Here is a 17,485-nt window from a genome sequence, read left to right as displayed (position 1 = left end):
AACAAGCAAGTGGAAGGGGCTCCTTGTTTTTAGGCAGGGCAACCAGTTGACACCGAACTAGTAGAAAACTTGCTTCTTTTCAAGACTTCTTTCTTGCTACTTAACTGTTGGCAATTTGAAAAACTATCTTTGACTCATATACTGTGGCAAGAAGGTAGATTTGAGAGAGTATTTTAGACACAAAACAGATACACCTGTCTACTTGCCTGAAACTTTTATGGCAAGGGGAAAGCCATGGACAAACTCCTGGCGTATTAAAATATTTAACTGCAATTTAACATTTTTTATATATTGTTTACTCAAGGAATCTTGCTATAGCCTACTGACAATACTTATCTTGGTCACCCCCCAAAAAACAAGAAACACCATGAGAACCTGTATGAAAGGCAATAGGAGGGTAAGAAAGACAAAAGGATATGTAGAGGGAAGACCAGGACTCGGATTCTCACAAAGACAACACTGGCAAAGGTCAAGGCAGGTGACAAGGATGACTTTACCGTGGCCAGTGGCTGTCAGTACATAGGAGTTAAGTGGGCATTTGTTAAAAATAGACTCACAGGCCTCCGCCCCAGATATACTAAATCAATCTCCAGGGAAGGAATCTAGGAATATTTTAATAAGCATCTCAGGTGATTCTCACAGTCAGGCAGGTTTGGGAGGCTGCTGTCTTACGACTGTCTACGAGGACTGCTGTAAAGTATTGCCAAAAGTGTGAGAGTGACTGTGTATGAGTGTAGTTGCCAAGCTTTTTAAAGTTTGAAAAAAATTATCAAATAATCCATATTGACGTTGAACATTTCTAATAAAAACAGCTGCAATTTGTGTAGGGCTGTATGGTTACAGAGGGTTTTCCCATGTGTTATCTCATTTGTTCCTCTAACAATCCTATGGGGGTTTGGGCCACAGATCATACTCCCCCAAGAGTACGCATGGGAAATGGGCTCAGTGGGTAGCTGATAAGTAGCAGGAACTGGCTTTAGGCAGGACCCTTCACCATGTGCGGCAAGCCCAGCATCAACCCCAGAGCCCACTGCTTTTCTTCTTTTACCTCATTGCTGCTCACCGGGTTGATGGCATTTCTAACATGTCAGGCTCTTTATTTTGCAAAGCCACACCTTTGCGCACCCTGAACCTTCTGCCTGGAATGCTCTTCCTTCCCAGTCTGCAGACTCACACTCATTCATTAAGGTGCCATCCACGAAACTTACCTGGATTCACTCTCTTCACCCTAACTACAATGCAGGCAAAACTGTGTTTCTGTCCCACTTTATATATCCTTCTATGGTATGTTGGGCTTTGTTCAATGTAGGGGATTTCAATAATGAGCACTCATCCGTGCCCCCTGCTTCTTGCTCCCCACTCGGCCATTGTACCACTTACTTAGAATAGGCAGTGGGACATAATCTCATCTAAAATGCTCAATGCTTGTTGGTTTTGGGAGTGATTTCAAGAGCTTTCCAAACATTGACAACAAAGTGTTCAAGAGGCCAGAAACATGGCTGTGGACATACTCTAGTAGTGCAGTTGTCTGAGGTTACGAGAGAATAGTGTCTAATGAGAGGTGGGGGAACAGTAGGCGACTGTATGCACAAAACCACAGATTTGGAGGTTTGATGGGGGAATTTAAGGGCCTTTCAAGGACATCTTCAACTATGGTGATTTTCATGTTCTACTCTAGTCCCAGGTTAGATGTGACTGTCATGGCTTTCAAATTGGATTATAGTTATTTATGTAGGTATCTTCCACACTAGACTTCTAGTGAGGGTGCGCCTGCCAATTGAAAATTGTTGAATAAACTTTTGTGGAATAAATCTAGCCACTCGCATCTGAATGCAGTCAAGTGTATTTGATTCTAATTCACATTCTCCTGTGTTTACAGCCACCACTGGTCCAAGCAATCTTCAGCGGTGATCCAGAGGAGATACGCATGCTCATTCACAAGACTGAAGATGTGAACGCTCTGGTAGGAGATGCGTGGTTTTGCCTGCTCAGGCCCTCTCAGTCTTTTCTGTGTCATGCACCTCTGGCATCTGGTGAAGGCTCTGAACTCTTCTCAGAATGTTTGTTTTTAAATCTATGAAATAAAATAGATAGGGTTCAAACAGAGATCAGTTATATTGACATACAGTTACCAAAATACTAAAAATCAAATTTGTGATATCGTAACATATATGCTTCTTTATCAACACATTTAAACATCAAGACACAGCAGGTCTAATACTGATCATAATTTAAAAATAGTGATGAGCATGATCAATATTTTTTATCTGTGAGCACTCTAATGTAGTATGAACATATCTGTGATTTCTGCTCATGACCACATCATAGTTACTACAGAGACTGCCTACATTCAGAATGGACAGAAATGTGAGACTTCCACTGGAAGTTAGTGAAAATAAAGTTGTAAAGTTGTGATAGTTTTATGTCTAGAACTCATGCCCAACAACAGGGATTGACAAACTGGTCCATTACCTGCTTTTTGTTACAGGCCACTGGCTAAGAATGGTTTTTATTTTTTAAATGGTGAGGAAAATGAAAAGAAGTAAAACATTTTGTGACACATGAAAATCATATGAAATTCAAATTTTGATGTCTATATAAATAAGGTTTTGTTAGAACACAGCCATGGCTGCTTCACACTCCAGTGGAGTTGAATAGTGACAGAGACCCAACTCTGCATGGCCCCAAAACCCCCCAAAATATTTACTATCTGATCCTTTGGAGGAAAAATTTGCTGACCTCTGTTCTAGAGGGTTCATGAACCTGGGATCAATGAATGAAGTAGGCACCCTGTGGGCACTCTGAAATCCTGTGTAATACACGTGTGTACTTGTGGATTATATATCTTGAATATAAGGCTCAAGACATTTCATTAAATTCTTAAAAGGGTCTATGACCCCCTAAAGATTAAGAACCACTGGATCTGGATGTTCTTGAAACAAACAAACCTACAGTGAAGAAAGGTGAAAAGAGTTAGTCAATAATTTACCCTTTTAATAGTTTACTAGACCTAGATGGAACAAGCAATTATTTGCAGTACATGCTACTAATTCTCTTAATGTAGCTCAATTACCTAAGCGCTCCGGTCCATCAGTGAGAGGCGTTGTCTTTGAAGTCTCTAGTGTCAGGTGGGAAGAAGAGAGCGTCAAACACACCTGCAGAATGAGAAGAGCTTTGCCACGGGAGATGGCGTTATGTCGAGGTTGTATGTCTGCATGGTTGGCCTGATGCTTTACGGAGCAGGGATCCGGTGCCACTTTGGTTCCATGGCAGTTTGGGTTGGGGCAGCAGGTTGGCAGTGCAGCCTCTTGGAAAAGCTTTGGGCAGCTTCTCCCTAGCTGGCACTGAAAACAACGGGGCAATGTTTTATGACATTTTGCAAGGTAAGAATAGATGAGTCCAGGGCCAGACTGCTCAAGATGGCATTTGGGCCTTTGTCCAGGGCCTGCGGGGCATGCCCTGAACTTCTGAGAAGAGGTGAGGCCAGCAAGCCGACTGTCCAGAGTTCTGACATCTACACTGTGTCTGTGGCCCAAGCCCAGGCAAGCCCCAGGCAACATTACTATCTTTTCCCAATGTTCATGAGCAAACAGAACTTTAGTTCAGTCATACACTGAGAAAGATTGTACTGTCCTCTGAATGGCCTTTATTTCTCCTTAGAAAGGTGACCAATGGTTGCCGGCTGGTAAAGGGTAGGAGAGCTTAATTTTAGCTGTGACCTGTGTTACTGAATTAGATAGATAGGTTAACTCCTGTAGCATAGACTCCTAAATGTAAGGTGGCTCAAACGTTAAGAGTTCACTTCTCTTATGAACAGATTAGAGGGGTGGCTGTTTTCTACGTAGGGTGCCAGGTGTCAACATGTAGCTTCTAAGTTCCCCTGAGGGGTTTGTCTCCAGGCCAGCTAGCCATCCAGATGGGGAAAAGAGCGTGGAGGCAAAGCACGGGAGGATTTTTATAAGTCATTTGGAAGCCCCACAGTCACTGCCACTCACATCCCACTACCAGAACTCGGCAACGCCACACCCAACTCTAAGGGAGGTAGGGAAATCAGTGTAGCTGTGTCCCCAAAGAGTCAAAGAGCATGGGCTGCAATGAACAGTTAGCAATCTTGGCCACACCCATTTTTTATCTCACAGAATTCTAGGACTTTAGGTGATAACACTGACTTGTCTGCAGTGTCTTATTCATTCAGTAACTATTTCCTGAGTTCAGACCCTGTGCTAGGTGCTAGGGATACACACAGCAGCAAGAAGACAACCCTTTCCCTCACGGAGTTTACAACATGGCAGAGAAATCAACAGCAGCAGAAAAGAGAAATCGTACTGCCTGATACTTCTGAAAGGGAAAATCCAGACACTGTGGTGGGGCCTGGGTTCATGATGAGGGACGAAGAGGTGGTGTGTGCGCTGAGCCGATGAGGCACTGCTGCGGGGGAGCCTTTGTGCAGCAGCAGCGGGGGTGGGGTCACGGGGTTCACAGTCTCTCCTTCCCTGCACCTTAGGCTCTCTCTTCACATCCTCTTTCTCTTCCCACAGGTGAGTATAAAGACTGGTTGGTTCCCAGGTACACTGGAGACACTAAACTGTCCTTTTAACGTCATGCTTTTCTTTTGCCAACACTCCTCAGGGTCAGTGGCATTACCTGTTTTGCTGGGAATGGATCAGGAAGTTTAGGGAACGTGGTTGTTAACAGAAGGCATGGGAGATGGAAGACAAATAAGCATTTGAAATCTACACCTGGAGATTCATTGCGGGAGGGAGGAGGGGCTGCGATCATGTACATTGAACTGTCAAGGAAGGGGAATAAATAGTGGAGGAGCTTCTGTCGGTGGGAAGACAATATTCATGTTCTGCCCTCACCCTTTGCTTTTCTCTCTTTTTACTCCTATTTATTCACTTTCTTTTTTCTTTGCCGTCCTACGCTCTGATTCTTTGCCTTCTTTTTTCTTGCCTGCCTTTCTGTATCTTTTGACGGGTTACCTGTTCTTTTGGCTTTATATACCCGTTGATTAGCTGACCCTGATGCAAACAATCTCATTCAGCTTGGCTTCTCTGTGTTCTTCCAAACTTTGTTTCCCACCAGTAGTAATCATGAACTGTGCATCAGCTGAAACAAATTATTCAACCTATGGGTATTTATGCTTTTCTTACTTCTCCACTGCGCTAATTCCATCTGTCCTTCCAGACCTACTTCTTCCTCCATTAAATCGTCTCATTCTCACCCCCTTTCTGCTGCCTTCTCTACCACCTTCTGACCCAGCTGAAGAAACCTACCTCCTCTTTCAGCTTCCATAGCTCTTTGCACCTTTACTTGGGTTATTTACATCTGTGTTTTACTCTTGAGAGACTACATGCTTGATGACATGGTTGCAATCTCATTCATTGTCATTTGCTCAATCTCCCAGTCTAGTCCTTGCAACACATGTTGAGTGGATGACTAAGCCCCACTTTATGAGTTATATTGAGCCAATTTGTGGTGGCCTAGTTTTCATTTCTGCCAATGAGGAAATGTTTGTGAATAGTGTCTGGCTTAGTTAGTGTCCCTCTGGTCTCAGTTATAAGATTGAAAGTTCTCTTCTTAAAACTAAAGATCTGCAGATGGTTTTGAGGAGCCACTGAGGATCAGGAAGACTACTCTTGAATCTTTTTGTGGTTTCTCTGGTTAGTGGCATACCAAGTCCTGGAGATGTGGGAAGACAGTTGTACACACCGAGAAATCCATTTAAACTGACCCAGATGTGGCTGATAACTAGAAAGATTGGGAGGGCTTCACCAGACTAACCAAACTGAGCTCAAGGTGGGGCATATGAATTCAAAATGAATGCAGAGGTCCTGGAAACCAAAATTTGAAACCCAAGAGAGGCATTTGGGGGATTGTGCTATGACAGCATGATACAAACACACAGTTTTGTTATGCCTCACTGGAGTAGGGACAGAGACAAACTGGTGCCTATGACTGGCAAGTGGTGCAGGCGGGAGGAACTATGCCTTGTGAGGAAGGACTGAAGAAAGTGGTGATTTTTAGCCTCAAGAAGGGCAGGAAAATGGTCCCGAATAGTTCAGACACTGTCAAGTTAAAATGGAACTGGACTTATCATTATGTCATGTGGTCGTAAGTGAAAGAAAATAAAATTTCAGCTCAAAATATAAGAAGTGACTTAATAGACAGAGCTGTCTAAAGAAGTAAGGACTGACCTGACAAGAAACAAGTCCCTGGAAGACCACGACACTGAAGGTTCTGAAGGAGACTGATGGTAGCGCAGACGGCCCCACTCTCCTGTCTTGTGCCCACGGCCAACAGTAGTATGGTTCATGCCTTTTCCCCCCCACTTCTTTGAATCTTAAAGACAAAAATTTCTTTCAGGACAGCACTATTAAATTGGAGTTGGCCTGTAAATTGAAACTTCCTTCCCATGCCTGGACTATGTGGTGTTTAAAGTCTCTTAAAACTGTTAAAGATTGCCTTCTAAGATTTCTAAGTCCCACCTGTTAGCAAACCCACAGAGGTCATTTCTTTTCCAAAGTATCACTAACAGATAGGAACACACGCAGACCTGTTATCACACCAAACAAAATGAGCAGTGACTCCTCAGGACCATCTCATACCCTGGGCACATTCAATTTTATTTTATTCTATTCTAACAATTTCAAAAATGTCTTTTTACAGTTGGGTTGTCCCCAAGTGGATTATTATAATCCATCTATTTTATACAACAAAATGATTTTGTCAAGCTGTTAGTGTTTATTGTTTTTCCTAATAGGATTTGGTCCAAGTATATTGGTGCATTTTGCTTACTCTCTCCAGTTACAAGATGGGAAAGGATGATACATGAATATAATAGAGGTGTATCTTGAGGTGGAAGCCAAGTGTATGTTGGCAAAGAACTGACAGTGAGAAAGGGGGATAAAATCATTAAAGCTGCAGTTCTTGATGACGAGCATTAATTCAGATGATGGTGGCCTGCTCCTCTCAAGAGCCAGGTGAGAAAATAGAAGCTGTAGCAACATTGTTGATGAGGGTTTTTCAAAATAAATAAGAAATTATCAATAGTAAACTTGTACTCTGTTCTTGTGTGTATGTGTGTTTGTGTAGAGATGTTACAATATTCCTTTCTTTCTTTTCTATATTGCAAAATAATCACCACAATGTCTAGTTAACATGTCACCTTATGTTGTTACCAAATTTTTTTTCTTGTGGTGAGAACTTTTAAAATCCACTCTCTCAGTAATTTGCAAATATGCAATACAGTATTATTAACTATAGCCACAATGCTGTACATCATATCCCGTGAATTATTTTATAACTGCACATGTGTATTATTTCTTTTAAAAAAATAGAATGTTATTTTTCAGTCCACCAAGAAGGGTGCAATTTGGCTTTCCTGAAGAGCTTTGACTGATAAATTTAATGTCTTTTCTAAATTTTTCTCAGCTCTGTTCTGTCAATTCCCCTAGCACATTAGAAATATAAATATAATATAGTACAGCCTTTTATGCTTCTAGATTTTTGTGCATTTTCCCTCACCTACGTATATCTTACCTGAATTTTTCTTTTTTTAATAAAGAATTTGACATGGGGATAAAGACATGAGCTGTTTTGTTAGCTTAGAGACCTGGGCACTTGCTCACTCAGAACCCGCTAGGAGCAAGGAGGCTGCAGGCAGGGGTGGCTGACTCAAGTCCCAGAAGCCATAGAAATGAACAGACTCGCTCGGCTCTCTCCCAGTGTTGTACAGGAATCCAGGCACAGTGTGGCCCAGACTTAAAAGTTTTTTAAGAGTAAATACAGGAAATCTCTAAATTGTTCAATGTTGGTTCCAAAAAAATGATAACATTGTTCAGGCCAAAAAAAACCACATCTGTTGGCAAAATCCAGCCTGCAGGCCACCGTTTTGCTAACTGTGGATGAGAACAGCAAATAGCAGTTTAGGTTTCTCTGGCCACCTGCATCTGGAAATCTAAGTGTGGTCCTGAAGCCGGTGCTCCGGGGAGAGCAGTGGCCTGTGTTCTCCAAGTGTGGGCAGCACTCCTGGCTCACTGGCCCTGGGCGGAGGCCGGTGGCCCCTTCACAAGATCCAGGAGGGGTGCTTTCTGTCCTGAGGGTAGATGCCCGTCTCTCAGCACATGCCTGGCAGCACTGTTACATCTCCTGTTCCTTGTTGGATCACTGCCCGGGCTGTGGGGCTGTGGTTTGGAAGCCATGCCCTGTGTCCTGTAGAGAATGATTCATGAACCCCAGACGGCACTGAGCAGGCTGCAGTGATGTGGCTTCGCGGCCATTTAAAATGTGGTAAGGGTTCTGGTTAGCATCATTCCTAATTGTCCTCCAGGGGATGCTGGGTAGCTTGAAGCCCCATTCCTCCAGCACTGGCCTTTGAGGTTGAAGAGGCATCCTGGGAATCTTACAGGGGTATATGATTTGTACCCTCCAGATGATGAAGATGGGTGTTTTGGAGCTATGGAAGCATTGCAAGAATAATGGCCTTAGTATTTTGTAATTGCTAGACATTTTTATAGCACAAAGAAAAGTATTGCAATTAAAAGATGTACTTTGTAAATAACTTGAGAATGTGAGCATTTCTGGGATAAAGGGTTATGGCTTTTTTTCCCACATTATATATTAACTTTGGAGGGAAGATGTAAATGTGAATAAATGAGGCACATTATTCTTACATGGAAAGAAGACTCATTTGTTTGAAATTAATATGTAAATATAGTGCAGTTGAAATAGGACTTGGGTTGGAGGGACTTAACAAGATCATTCTAAACTCTGTCTAGAGGAATAGACATGTGAGGAAGCTCTTGAAAAAGAAAATCAGGGGAGAGTTTCACAAAGTATGTTAAAACAAATTACAAAAGTATAGCAATTAAAACTGCGTGTTACTGGTGCGGGAATAGACAGTCAAATTAGTGGAACAGATTAAAGAGTCTAGAATTAGACCCAACTGTATATGGACATTTGTTATAAAAAAAAAAAAAGGAAGCATTTGAAACCACAGAGCTTAGATGGCTTATTTAATAAATGATGTTGAGACAACTGGCTGGTAAAAGCTAAATCCTTCACTAATTTCTAGTACCAAGATAGATTCTGGAGGTAGAAAATAAAAAGGTGGAAGTAGTGGAATACAAGGGGGAAATATTTTTTCAATCTTGGTGTGGGGAAGGACTGTTTAAGCATAATAGCCATGATAAAAACCATAATGGAAAAGGTGGAGACCTTTGAATATATAAAAACTATAAGTTTCTGTATATTAAGTCACCACAAACGATAAAAAAGATAAACTAAAGATAGGTACTATATGTGAAAAGTGTTAATACTCCTAATATATAAAGAACTCTTGCAAATTATTAAGAAAGAGATAAACACCCAAATAGAGAAGTGGGCACAGGACATGCAGGGAGCCCTCACCAAAGGGAAAATGCAAATAGCCAAAACATATGTGAGAGGGTGTCCAGTCTCAACATCACCTGAAATCTAAGGGCTCAAATAAAACAGCTGTACCATGCCATTCTTTACTGGTCAGTTAAACAAAGATGAAAATAAGATCTCAAGGAGGGTTTAGATGAAGGGACCTTGGATGCCTTTTTAGGGAGAGTGTAATTTGTACTAGCCTGTGGAGGGTAGTTGGCAGTCTGTACCAACATTCAGGTATGTGCGCCCTTTGACACAGCAGCAGGACTCCTGGGAATTATCCGTAAGGGAGACAACTGGACAGCTGTATATATAAAGTCTTTGTTGCTATGTGGTTTATAACAAAAAGGAATTGGAAATTACCAGTAGTTTATTTCTTAATTATAGTACATCTATATGTGGTAATATCATACTATATTTAAAAGAGTGGTTTGTGTCAGTTTTTACTTATTATATATATTTACTGATAGTTGAGATCTTCAAGGTACTTTTGAGTGAAAGGGCTAGTGCTTAAACAGCATATGTCACATGTATATACAAATAGAAGAAGATGTCTAGAAGAATGTTCTGTAAAAGGTTAATTATAGTTAAGTCTGGGTAGAGGGATTTTTGCTTTTTTCTTTATTCTTTTATGTATTATTAATATTTTTTACACTGATCATGTGTTATGTTGACAAATGGTGGAATCAAATACATTTTATAAAACATGCATGCATACACATCCACATACATGAAAGCCAACAAACTAGCTTCCAAGGTTATTTGTGTTTAGTGTTAATGGTGTAACTTTTAAAATGCACTTACTGCATTTGTCTGTTTGAATAAGCGCAGACCATACTTCAGTGGCATGGTACCTACTACCTGTAGAGACAAGCAGAGAGCTTTTCTCATCTCTTATTATATACAAGGGCCTCTCTTGTGGTATTAGCCAGACCCCAAAGAAGTGGTGGTAGCAGTTTGGTGCTATCTCAGTAAAGATCTTTTCCTCTTCCATCATAACTCCTACCTTTTGGAAAAATCTCAGGGGGACCCCCTTCTTTGTTATTGAAGACTGAAAATGTGTGTGGATGAGATTCTAGATGGCAATATAATAAAATTTCATGCCTTTTTTTTGAGGCATAGGAACTGCATTTCATATAATAAATTATAGAAAAATAATTTTTTAATTGAGGTAAGTTGACATATAACATTATATTAGCTTCAGGTTTACAGTATAATGATTCAGTATTTGTATACATTGCCAGATGATCACCCCAATAAGTCTAGTTCATGTCTGTCACCATACAGAGTTGCATTTTTTATTCCTTATAATGAGAACTTTTAAGATCTACTCTCTTAGCACCTTTCAAATATGCACTATATTATTATTATATATGTAATAACATATATAGTTAATAAGTGTTATATATGTAATAAATATTATTAGCTATAGTCACCATGCTGGACATTATATCCCCATGACTTATTTATTTTAGAACTAGAAGTTTGTACCTTTTGACCCCCTTCACACATTTTGCCCATCCTCTATCCCTTGCCTCTGGCAACCACCAATCTGTTTTCTGAATTTATGAGCTTTTTTTTTTTTAGATACTACACATAAGTGAGATCATATGGTTTTTGTCTTTGTCTGATTTATTTTATTCAGCATGATGCCCTCATGGTCCATCCATGAGGATTTCATTCTCTTTTATAGCTGAACAATATTCCTGTGTGTGTGTGTGTTTGTGTGTGTGTGTGTGTGTGTGTGTTTCCATTCATCCATCAGTGGCCAAGGTGTTCCATACATGGCCATTGTAAATAAATAATGCTGCAATGAACATGCATATATCTTTTCAAGTTAGTGTTTTTGTTTTCTTCGGATAAATACTCAGAAGTGGAATTGCTGGATTTTAGTTCTGTTTTTAATTTTTTGAGGGACCTCCATAGTGTTTTTCATAGTGGCTGCACCAGTTTGCATTCCCACCAGTAGGCACAAAGCCTTCCTTTTCTCCATATCCTTACCACTCTGTTATTTATCTTTTCGATAATGGCCATTCTAACAGGTGTGAGGTGATACTTTATTCTGGTTTTGATTTGCATTTCCCTAATAATCAGTGATATTGAGTATCTTCACATATCTGTCACCCATCTGTATGTCTTCTTTGGAAGAATGTCTATTCAGATCCTCTGCCATTTTTTAATTAGATTATTCCTTTTTTTTTTTTTTTTTTTTTGCTCTGGAGTTTATGAGTTCTTTTTATAGTTTGGATATTAATCTCTTATCAGATATGATTTGTAAATATTTCTCCCATTCAGTACGTTGCCTTTTCATTTTGTTGGTGGTTTTCTTTACTGTGCAGAAACTCTTAGTGTGCTATAGTCCCACTTACTTATTTTTGCTTTTGTCAGATTCAAAAAATCATTGCTAAGACCAATGTCAAGGAGCTTACTGCCTCTGTTTTCTTCTGGGAATTTTATAGCTTTAAGTCTTACATTCAAATCTTTAATCCACTTTGAGTTACTTTTTGTGAGGAGTGTAAGATAGTGGTCCAGTTACATTTTTTTGCATGTGGCGGTCCAGTTTTTCCAGCACCATTTATTGAAGAAAATGTTCTTTCCCCATTGTTATTTTTGGCTCCTTTGTTGTAAAGTAATTGACCTTATATGTGTGGGTTTAATTCTGGGCTCTTACTTCTGTTCCACTGATCTATATGTCTGTTTTTATGTCATACCATATTGTTCTGAGTACTGTAGCTGTATAATATAATTTGAAATCAGGGAACATGATGCTTCCAGTTTTGCTCTTCTCTCTCAAGATTACTTTGACTGTTCAGGATCAAAAAGTAAGTTTTGATGGTTAGTTTTGATTAGTATAAAAATCAAGTAAAGCTTTCCAGGCATTTTTTGTTTTATTTTTTAATTTTTTTTTTACAATGAGAATATCCTTGCAGTGAGAAAATTTTTTAAAAGCTTTGTGGAAGAGGTAGCTTATATTTTTTAAGTGAATTGGGCAGTGACAACCACATATCCAGATTATTCTTAAAGTATGTGTTTAAAAGGTATACTTAAGGTCACTTAGTTGTGCTGGCCCTGATTTTTTCCAAGAATATGTTACTTTTGGTTTCAGAAATTAAATAACTATAATTATAACAGCCAGAGGAGTTCCCAACTCTAGTTTTATAGGTGTATTATTATTAAAACTGACTTAAAAGAAAAGAAAAAATGCAAAGAGCTTAAATGTATATGTTATTCAATTAGGGTAGATGCCTTAGGGGGTGGGTGGGCTTCATCCCCAGGAGGTTGCATAGCTGGTTATAGTCATGTCACTTGCCAGCTTTCTGTTTAAAAGGGTGTTACTGGCAGTCAGTCTAGGACAGTTAGGGGTTTCTTGCTGTGTACTTTCTAAAGTCAGCCTCAGTGTAACATAAGCCACCTTGTCCTTCTCTCTTAGCACCCCCTTCCCCAGCTCCTTCCTGACTTTACTCACCTTCACATGCACGTGTTCAGTTTCTCATTGCCCAAAATGACCACCTGAGCTCCAGTTGTCATGCCCAAATTCCAACAAGCAGGAAGGACAAAGGTGGAAGAAGGGTATGCCCCTTCTCTTGAAGGGCACTTCCACTAAGGGCAGATTGCTTAGATATTGTCCAGAACCACATCAGATGGCCATGTACTCAGCTAAAAACCAGTGTTTATTGTGGAAGAAAGAGACAGGGGGGAAAACCAGAATCTTTGCTTCAATATGTGAAAGACTTTTATGACCTAGGAAATGCTCTGAGTGCAAAAAAATATTCATGTAATATTGCCATGAGGCAACTCATAGACTTTCATCCATTCACCAAATATTTATTAAATTCTTGCTGGAGGTCTAACACTATAGCTGACATCTCATATATATCCTCATAGATTTTCTTAGTCACTTTATGTGATCTCCAAAAAAAGAGCTTGAGAGATTCATGTAGCTGTGATTTTTTCCCCTGCACTTTGTACAGCATGTGGAAGCAGAACATCACTAAGATACTATACCCCTTTCTTTGGGAGGCAGCAGGGAGAAGGGTGACATTGGAGCATGTAGTAAATGTACTGCTCTCTAGCTCAGCAGTACAGACACCATGTCTCAAAGAAATCCTGTCTTCTGCAGTCAGTGCTTTGTGTTGATTTGTTTCTTGCATCCTCATTTGCTTTGTATATTTGCCTTTCTCCCCACTTAAAAACATGTGCTGAATTGGCTTTGCATCTTCTGCCTTCTCCCTTTCAAACAGGGAACACTCAGTGTTTGAACAGGCATGTATTTTATTTGGGAAGCAAAGATAGATAGATAGATAGATAGATAGATAGATAGATAGATAGATAGATAGATAGATAGAACAGGCATGTATTTTATTTGGGAAGCAAAGATAGATAGATAGATAGATAGATAGATAGATAGATAGATAGATAGATAGATAGATAGATAGATAGATAGATAGATAGATTAGATAGATAGATAGATAGATAGATAGATAGATAGATAGATAGATAGATAGATAGATAGATAGATAGATAGATAGATATGAAGGCAGATACGTAGATGGATAAATTGATCAATTGATTGGTGGTTGGATGGATAAATAGAGATAGATAAGTGAGCAGGCATGCATAACCTAATGCTCAGGCAGCATCATCCATTCCTGTCTGGTTCTCAAGGGCCCTGATGTGTGCAGGACCCTACGTAAGTAGGATCTACAGTCACAGGTTTAGGATATTCCACTTGGAAGGAATCTGGAAATGTCTTACAGCTTCCTTGTAATCTTTCAGGATTTGGTGGTATTGGGATTTCTTTTTTAAAAATCTTGTTTTATGAAAATTTTGAAAGATTCAGAAAACCACCATGAGCCCATCACTGAGATGGAACAAATGTTAACACACTTTGCCATATTTACTTAAAAAAAAAAACCCCAATAATATTTTACAGATGCAGGGCTTTTCCCCCACATAAACACGATGATCCTTGTGCCATGCATGTCTTTGCATAAATAGCACCTTGTCTGGGACACTGCCCCTGATCTGCCTATGTAGCCCCCCTCCACCAGTCTCTTGCTTCCATTTTTCACCACCTGACATATATAGTGTATTTCTTTGTTTGTCTTCTGTCTGTCTCCCTCCACTAGCACATCAGCTCTGTGAGAGCTGGGGTGTGGGTTTGTCCCCACCGAGTTGCCTTCGTCCCCAGTGGGGCTGGCACACACTGGGACCCGAGGAAGAGAGCTGAAGCCCTTTTATAGGCTTCCTGACCTGTCACCTTTCTCCCTGCTTCTCTTCCTGGGCAGAACCACTGCCTTGAAGTTTTATATATTCTCCCCATCCTTGTCTTTATATACTGTAATTTTATTTATACCTTTAAGTCTGTGTGCATTCTGTGCATATATGGCAATACAATAGATGGTGTTTTGTGTCTTTAAAAACATTACATAATCACACTGTTTACATCCTCTGTAACTTGTTTTTTCTCACTCAACATTATGTGTCGAGATTTATCTATGTGAATATGCAAACATTTACTTCATATATTTCATATTCCTATGATATTCCTTCTAGGATTTTACTGCAGCAGGTCAATTCTTGCCCAGAACCTATAATAACAGCGATATCACCTTTCTTTGGTCAGGGACCCTTGAGTCTGGCCTGTGGTAACAATTGTACCAATCCAAGAAATTGGTTAGAAAAATGGTTAAGATGGTAAATTTTATGTGTATTTTATCACAATTTTAAAAAGTTAAAAAATATCAAATCATATGCTTGGAAAAAAGTAAGTTAGAAAGGGAACCAAGTAAGGATATTCAATAAATATATACTCCTAATAAAATTAAATTATTGTAAATGGTATTTTTAGTGAATTTCGCTCAGCACCAATGAATACACTTATTTTTAAAATTCTCTTTTTCAAGGAATTGTGATTTTGTTCTTGGTAATTTAGAAAACAGAATTCCCTCATAGAAGACATAACAATACAGGTGGCTGGCAGGTATAAGAAATGGTGCTCAATATCACTAATCATCAAGGAAATGCAAATCAAAACTACACTGAGATATCACCTCACACCTGTCAGGATGGCTATTTTCAAAAACACAAGTGATAGCAAATGTTAGTGAGAGAATATGGAAAAAAGAGAACCCTTTGCACCATTGCTGGGAATGTAAACTGGTACAGCCACTATGGAAAACAGTAGTAGGTGCCTTAAAAAAAATTAAAGATAGAACTAACATATGATCCAGGAATCCCACTTCTGGTTATATAACCAAAGGAAATGAAATCATTATCTCAAAGAGATACCTACATTTCTATGGTCATAGCAGCATTATTCACAGTAGCTAAGGGGTGGAAATAAACTAGATGTCCATGGATGGATGAATGGATAAAGAAGTTGTGGTATATATGTACAATGGAATATTATTTAGCCTTAAAAAAGGAAGGAGATCCCACCATTTGCAACAAGGAGGAATCTGAAATAAATGAGACAAATACAAATTCTTCATGGTATTACACATATGTGGAATCTAAAATCCAGAAAGAAAAAGGCAAATATGTCAGGTGATAGATGTTTTCATTAACTCCCAGGGGGAATCTTTTCACTGTATGTATATATATATTTCAATACATAGTTCTCCCATATTAGAAAGCCTTTAATGGCTTTTCTCTCAAGGAGGGAAAACTAGAGAACAAGTATGTCAAGTTGCCCTAAAGTAATATTCAGGACTCTTGGCTTCTAACAGTATTCTGGGTGTAAGAGAAGTCTGTTTTTGCTGTAACATGATTTGACTTTGGTCATAGGTACAGAATAACTTCAGTGCCTGGATTTTCTGTAGGACACATTTAAGTATCTTCTTTCCAAGCTTCTTATTGAAAGAATACTTGTTAGAGGGTAAAGTTTTATTTACAAAGCATTTTGTAGACTTTGTAGGTATAATTGAAAAAAGTTATGAAAGATTTTACCACCCAGTATTTTGAATAATGACCCAGTAGTCCTTGCCTGAATGTGAAAGTGTTCTAGAACAATTCCATGATTGACCCTATTTTGCATTTTGCTCATAAAATTCCATCAGGGCTATGCAATGAGTATCTTGTTTCTAGAGATATACTCAGACTTTAGTTAGCTATTTAGCAATTTTGAAACAGGTCTTGTTATGAATTTCCTAAATTTGGTTGATATTTGTCCTCAAACCCTATTAAATTTGAATATTTAGAAAGTATTTAAAATACACGTGGCAGTTAAATTAACTACAACCATGGTTATTTCACTTCTTCTGTTCAATCGGCAGACATTTACTGAGTATTGAGCTTCTTCCCAGCACTATGCCAGGGGCTGGGACTATAAGATGAATAGGACAGGGTTCCCGTTCTCCTAGATGACATAATCAGGTGGCTGAGACAGATATTTAATCAAGTTCTCAGAGAAATGGTCAGTGCTACAATAGCAGTAGAAATGTTCTGTCTTTGCTCAGTCCCTGTGTGGCCAGGACTCTGAGAGTCATAGCTTAGTGCCCTGAGCATCAGTGCCAGGAAAGGCTGGGTAGGTGTGGGTAGGGATGGAGGGAGAGCTTTAAGCCCACCCACTATCTTTATCAACCTCCTTCTCCGGGCTACTTCTACAACAACTACCAATGGTAATGATAATAATAGTAGTTTTTTATTTGGGAAGTTGGTGTTTTCTCAGTCTTATAGAAAGCATGACTAAAAAGATCCTTAGAAAATTTTGAATTTTAAAAATACACTTTATTTTTAAGAGCAGTTTTAGGTTCACAACAAAATTGCAAGAAATGTCAGAGATTTCCCATATATCCCCTGCCTATACATGCATAGCCTTCCTCATTATCAACATCCCCACCAGAGTGGTGCATTGGTTACAATCCATGAATACATCATTTTCACCCAAAGTCCATAGTTTCCATTAGGGTTTACTTTGGTGCTGTACATTCTATGGGATTGGACAAGGGGGTAATGCCATGTCCTCACCATTGTAGTATATAGTATCTGTAGAACAGTTGTACTGCCCTAAAAATCCTCTGTGCCCTGTCTATTCATCCCATCCTCCCCTGTTTACTGACTATTATGT

General features: G+C 39.3%; 1 protein-coding gene across 6 annotated transcripts in view; it reads left to right on the top strand.

Moving 5' to 3' along the window:
- The window catches only part of ANKRD44 (ankyrin repeat domain 44), a 287,374-nt gene that overhangs the window by 110,724 nt on the left and 159,165 nt on the right, over positions 1–17,485 (top strand). For all 6 annotated transcript variants that reach the window (XM_036880524.2, XM_036880522.2, XM_036880523.2 and 3 more), the window contains exon 2: positions 1,880–1,963. In XM_036880524.2, the coding sequence (XP_036736419.2) occupies positions 1,880–1,963 (84 nt within the window). The remainder of the gene's footprint in view (positions 1–1,879; positions 1,964–17,485) is intronic.

Source organism: Manis pentadactyla, chromosome 6, assembly GCF_030020395.1.
Source record: "Manis pentadactyla isolate mManPen7 chromosome 6, mManPen7.hap1, whole genome shotgun sequence".
In the NCBI taxonomy this organism is placed as follows: Eukaryota; Metazoa; Chordata; class Mammalia; order Pholidota; family Manidae; genus Manis; species Manis pentadactyla.
This window is presented reverse-complemented; position numbering and strand designations above follow the sequence as displayed.